General features: G+C 33.8%; 1 protein-coding gene across 1 annotated transcript in view; it reads right to left on the bottom strand.

Annotated features, from left to right (window-relative positions):
- LOC103740596 (zinc finger X-linked protein ZXDB-like) overlaps positions 1–6,034 on the bottom strand; it is a 34,628-nt gene that overhangs the window by 26,325 nt on the left and 2,269 nt on the right. The window contains exon 2 of the mRNA XM_008841257.2: positions 4,288–4,406. Coding sequence (XP_008839479.1) covers positions 4,288–4,406 — 119 coding nt within the window. The remainder of the gene's footprint in view (positions 1–4,287; positions 4,407–6,034) is intronic.

Genomic DNA, 6,034 nt, shown 5'->3' on the forward strand with positions numbered 1-6,034 from the left:
GAGGAATCATTTCCTCCATGCTTCCAAGAGAAGCCAACAATGGTTGAGCAGGACCTTTGACTTATCTTCACATAGATGGAACTAACTACAAGCTTCTTAATAAGCCACTTATTTAGAAGAGGCATTACTATAACATTAAGAGTATATTCACACTCTTAGGAATCACAATCTGCTCTGTTTAAAATATTTGAGATACTTTCTGTAGACAGAGTGATAATGTGATTTGCATGCCCATAAATGTCAGCAGGAAACTAGAATGAGATTAATTGTTCTGTCTACAATAGAGAGGGGCTAATTCATCATCAGACAAAATTAAATCTGTAAGTACTTATATGGAACTTATTTTCTGTCTCTTTGTATTCTGCAGTGCATTTTCATTGCATTATTGCCCATAGTTGTTATTTTAACTATAAAATGGATAGAATATGTTGGAGTACATATAAAACAGGGGACATCATTCCTTTAAATTCTCATACAATCACATGAACTACAATGTGAGCTAATAACAGAATTGTAAGAAGCTCCAAGTATCACATTGGAATTGGTTTTAGAATCCTATTCCTTTCTTTTCTAATCTTAGGAAATAAACAGGTAAAATAATATAGTTTTTCAAAAGTAACTGTTGAATTAATAACTAAGAAGCATGTTCAAAATGTAGAGAAATTATGTGTTATGTTACTAAGCACCATATAAAATATCTGTTGAATATCTATAGTAGGGAAGAGAATAGTAGTAAAACAGAAACACAAGCCAGAATTAACACAGCTTATTATCAGAAAAAATATAAGGGGGCCAAGAAAGACGCGGTCTTTCTTTTTAATAGTGTAAATAATTTACAAAATACAGCATTTTTAGAGACAACTATAACTCATCATCTCAGTGAATTAAACATGCCCTAAACTGTCTTTCTACAAATATTCTGGCAAAGGTTTCTTATGTAACATTGTTGTTTGTATTAATGAAATAAGTTTTGAAGTTTCCAAGAAATATTTTGTTAATTTTGGTCTTCCTTTTTCTAACTGGTGGAATTATATATTCAATAAGCCACTGAAAAATTATAAAGTACTTTGGCAAAAAATCATCAACTACTACTTGGGCCCATTGTAATTAAAAGCAAAATGAAAGTCTGACACTCTGCCTTCCTTTTGTATTTCTCCTACATTTTGTCTGAAGACACAGAGATAAATCACAGTTCTAAGCCTGTGGTTACCTTGGATTCCTAGAAGTACAAAATTTTCTTGGACAGAACCCCATCCACCCCCAAGAAGAGGGTAATTATCCATAAAGTCAAGGCTGTATCCTGGAACAGAAGTAATCAACTTGTAGGAACCAATTTGATCCCCTCAAGGGATAAGGACGTTTTAGGACTACTTTGTAGGACCAGAACAGAGACAATGACCAACTAGACCACACACTAATGAGGATTGCTAAATTGTACATATCTATTGCCTCTCAGCTCCAATTCTTCCTCTGTTTAAACCTAAGAGATAGCTCAGAGTTTAAGGTAGCATACTGTTGTTGCAGAGGACCGAAGTTCAGCTCCCAGTACCCACGTTAGGCATTTGAAAACCACCTATAACTCCAGATCTAGGTGGTTCTGTTGTCTCTGGTCTCTGATATCACTGCACTCACCTCCACACAGATACTCACAAATACACATAATGCTAAATTGTACATATCTATTGCCTCTCAGCTCCAATTCTTCCTCTATTTAAACCTAAGAGATGGCTCAGAGTTTAAGATAGCATACTGTTGTTGCAGAGTACCCAAATTCGGCTCCCAACACATGCATTAGGCAGCCGAAAATCGCCTATAACACCATTTCTAGGGGCATCTGTTTTCTCTCACCTCTGATGTCACTGCACTCACCTCCATACAGATACTCACAAATACACATAATTAAAAATAATAAAAATCAGTCTTCAAGTTAGTACCTACATGACAGACTTGTGGTCACTGGACCACTTTGTTTCTTTCCTTTCAAATATGGACACAATGAATGAATCTCCTCTATTTTTACCACCATCTTTCTCTTTAATTGCATATTAGAGATGGGTGACTTAGCCTAGTTTTATCAGGCTATGGGAACTCAAATGTTTACCCTAAACACTTTAGTAATATCACCGATTTAAATTTGTTTCCTTGATTTGAAAACAACTCCTTGATCTGTCCCTTCCTGCTACTATTCCAGTCCAAGTTTTTATAAGAGCTCCAGAGAATCACTATAATAGGCACCTAAATTATTTTCCTATGATGTCCCCTTCACATCCATGTTTTTTAATCTTTTCATATATTTACATATTTATTTTTTTCCTTCTCAGATATAATCACTAGCTCTTAAAGTACATCCAGCATAAAGTCTTATTTACTTTGGTATGTCTTCACACTCCTGTAGAATTTGGCTTCATACTACCTGTCTAACCCTAACACCAAGTATTCATCAAATATGTTTTTCATTTGAGTCAGGTTGTTTTACCAAATGTTGCATAGCCAATTCTACTTTGCAATCTTTCCTTGTGTTTTCTTCTTTGGCTAGAACACAGCATTTTTTTCTCTATATAAATAAATCTCTTAATCTTATTCCTCCAAAACAGTCATCTGGTGTCTGAAAATGCTTATTGTGAAATGTTTACTATGTAAATATCTATGTTCTCTCCAAAATTAAGATATGCCTAACATTGCACTCATTTCTCATATCTGTAGTACTGCTATCTGTAGTACCTTGCATTTCACATAGTCAGTACATTAACTTGAAATATACAATAGGATTCCTAGTTTAAATCTGCTACTACAACAAGCCCATCAATTTATATTTGCCAATGTATAAAATCTACTTTTAAATAGTAATTTGCTCTTTATATGTAGTTTTGTGCCTAATCTGTTCTTTAACCACAAGAACAAAATTAACTTTTTGCTTATTTGTTTCATTTGACACAGGGCCTTCAATGCAGCCAAGCTGTCCTTGAATTCCTGCCTCCCCCATGGAAATGCTAGAATTATAGGGCTACATCACTATACCCAACTATAATTTGCCTTTTTTAAAAAGCTATAAAATAAACCTTATTTTTCAAAACCAGTGTACACATAACATTTAGCATAGTTTTACATTTCAGTTATGACATATTTTGAATTAGTTATATCTAAATTGTATTTTGGTGTTATAAAATAACCAACTGAATATGTTTAATACTGAAGGATTATGAATATCCCCAAACAGAGAGTTAATTATTGTTTTATTTGGATTGGAGTAATAGCCTAAATATTCTGTTATATTAAATCCTTCTCTTTTCCTAAATGGAAATGCGAAGCATTTCCTCAACAGAGACTGACGTCCTCATTGTCTACTAAGTTTCACTTCTACTGATCCATACTTTCAATTATTTAGTAGTATAATGAAAGGAGAGGCAAAAATGTCAAGATTACATTAACATGACAAATATGCTTACCAGGGCCCTCTTCAATCACTCTCCCTTTAAGACATTGTTTTTGTCATGTCATATTGTTATTTTCAATTGAGAAAATTGAGAAAATCAAAAAAGACTGAAGCAACACAAAAGGCAAAAAAAAAACCCTAAACGATCATTGTTTTAAAAATCTCAAATTTATGACAAGAGAAATATGACCACTATGTTTGCAGTCACATTTCTGACTGTAAGTCCAAATCTTTCCATCATCATACTAGGAAAATGGTATGCAGAGGAGTCTTAAAGATAACTACAAGATTTTGCATCTTTAAGAAAAGTAAAATTTATCCTTTGGAAATTCCACAGATTATAGGATAAGACTATTTTAGGACAGACTTTAATGAGAAGAAATGTTAAAGAAACAAAGTACCAGTTTTGAATATATTTATGGTTACATATCTTAAAAGATGCTTATGAACTATGTGTTTACCTCAGACCACTGCAGTCTAAAACAGAAATTATTGTTTTGACTAATGAAAATGTATTTCTAAAGCATGCTTTAAAATCTTTCCAAAGTGCTCTTAATGCTTGGCCACAATAAAATTCTGAATGCTTTTAAATTACAAATTTAAATAAGCATACTTTTTGCCTTTTCACTGAATAGGTTCAACAAAATTAAAAATTATAAAGATAGTACATATTCATTTCAAAGTGGCATATTACATATTGCCAGGGAATTACAATATTATTTTCCTCAAGTACCCTTATGCTAACAGTAGTAGATCTGACTGTTTCAAAGCAACTGAGTATGTGCTAGCAGAAGACAGTGAACAAATTCAGAAAACTGCTTGACATCAAGCCTTATATAAAATATCCCCATTACCATCTGATGTAAACAGAGCTGCTGTGTCACTCGTGCAGTCACACAGACTGCAGTAAATATGGTTATTAAAAAATGGACCCTGTGGAAACATGACTGAGAAATGGCGATCAAAAAGAAATCTGTTTAAAAAAATAAAGAAGCAGCATAATAAGGACAGATGTGCATGTGCAAAAGCATATAGAGGAAGCAGAGCAGGGCCAAGGTAACAGAGTCTTAGGTGGAACAAAGTAACTGCTTACAAACACAATTAGTATGGAATTCAGATGGGAGGAGTAGAAATAGTTCCTCCTAGATTTGAATGATCCATATAGAGAAAATTAATATTTGCTAAGTGAAATTCATTTGCAATTTGCCAGGTAAGTTTCAGTATCAGTTGAAATTCAGACTTACTCATGAGAATTGTGAGATCAAATATGGTAGGCATGGAAGTTCTGTACAAACTGTAAAATGTTACACTTATGTTAAGATTGACAGTATTTCTTCAAAATGCAAAGCAAACCTCCCATTCAGAGAGGCCAGGCATGAGGTCTCCAGGTCAAAGACTTTGAAGATTATCTTCTGTTGCACTCCCAGATTTTATTAGAATACTAGAGTATACAGTCAGGCAGGAGCTAAATCTGAACATAGAGCAGACACCAGCAAACTGGAGTAATGGAACTGTGATCAAAGGTACATAAAACTGTGTGGAGAAAATTCCTTCACAATTTGATGAAGGAACACATTCTCTTGTATCCTTCTTAAAGTTCATAAACTTTTATTGCCTAAAAAACTATGATATAAAAATCTGCCAACTTCTCTAATTTGACAAAGGAACTAGGGGTACAAGAAAAGAAAAACAGATGCACCAAATACAAAATATGTATTTTCTCATCAATAACAATTCCAAGCATAAATAGCAGTAGTATGCACCAGAATAATGTACATTTCTATGACAGTTGTAAAGCTAGAAAAGTAAGGCAAGGCTCAGCGAGACTAAATGAGTACTTTAAGGACACTTGTTCAATGCTAACAAATCAATATTTCATAATATATTGGTAATACATCAAAACCCTGGCATTTTCACAACAAAAATAAAGCTTCCTATAGAAAGAAAAATCTAGACCGATGAAAAGATAAAGCAACCAACTCATATTCACCAGTTTTTACTCTACTGATATTATGGATAGATGAGAATGAGGTAAAAATTTCTTGAAAATTTTAAACATCATTTCCTCTCTGAATATATAATGTTCAAAGGATTCAATCCATTACATTAGAAACACATGCAAAACACTGTAAAATACTCTAAAAAATTCCCAAAAGGAGCACAAAAATCAATCATGGAACTAGAGATGAAAACACCATAGAAACAATCTATTCAATCCACCTATTTTATAAATAAGGAATTAAGGCTCAGACAGATTTGGCGACTTGTTAAGGGACACAGAACATGTCAGTTCCAGACTCCAGATCAGAACCTAAATCTCTAAACCCAGAGTCCACAGACATGTTCTTCTGCCAACCAGCAAGAAAAAAAAAAAAAAAACAAACAAACAAACATGTAAGCATTCAGTCCAGAATATCCTCAAATTTAGTCTATCAAAAGTGAGCCACAGGATCAAGGGACAAATAGAGTTAGTTCATATCAAAAATGAGCTTCCAGTCACCGTGATAAGGTCTGATTCTTTCTGGGAACCACGGTTTCCAGCAGGGCTGGAGAATCCAAACTGGGTTTCTTCCTCCTGTCCAAAGAAGTCAGAGTCAGGAT

This window comes from Nannospalax galili, unplaced genomic scaffold (assembly GCF_000622305.1).
Source record: "Nannospalax galili isolate Female #2095 unplaced genomic scaffold, S.galili_v1.0 scaffold701, whole genome shotgun sequence".
NCBI classification, from domain to species: domain Eukaryota; kingdom Metazoa; phylum Chordata; class Mammalia; order Rodentia; family Spalacidae; genus Nannospalax; species Nannospalax galili.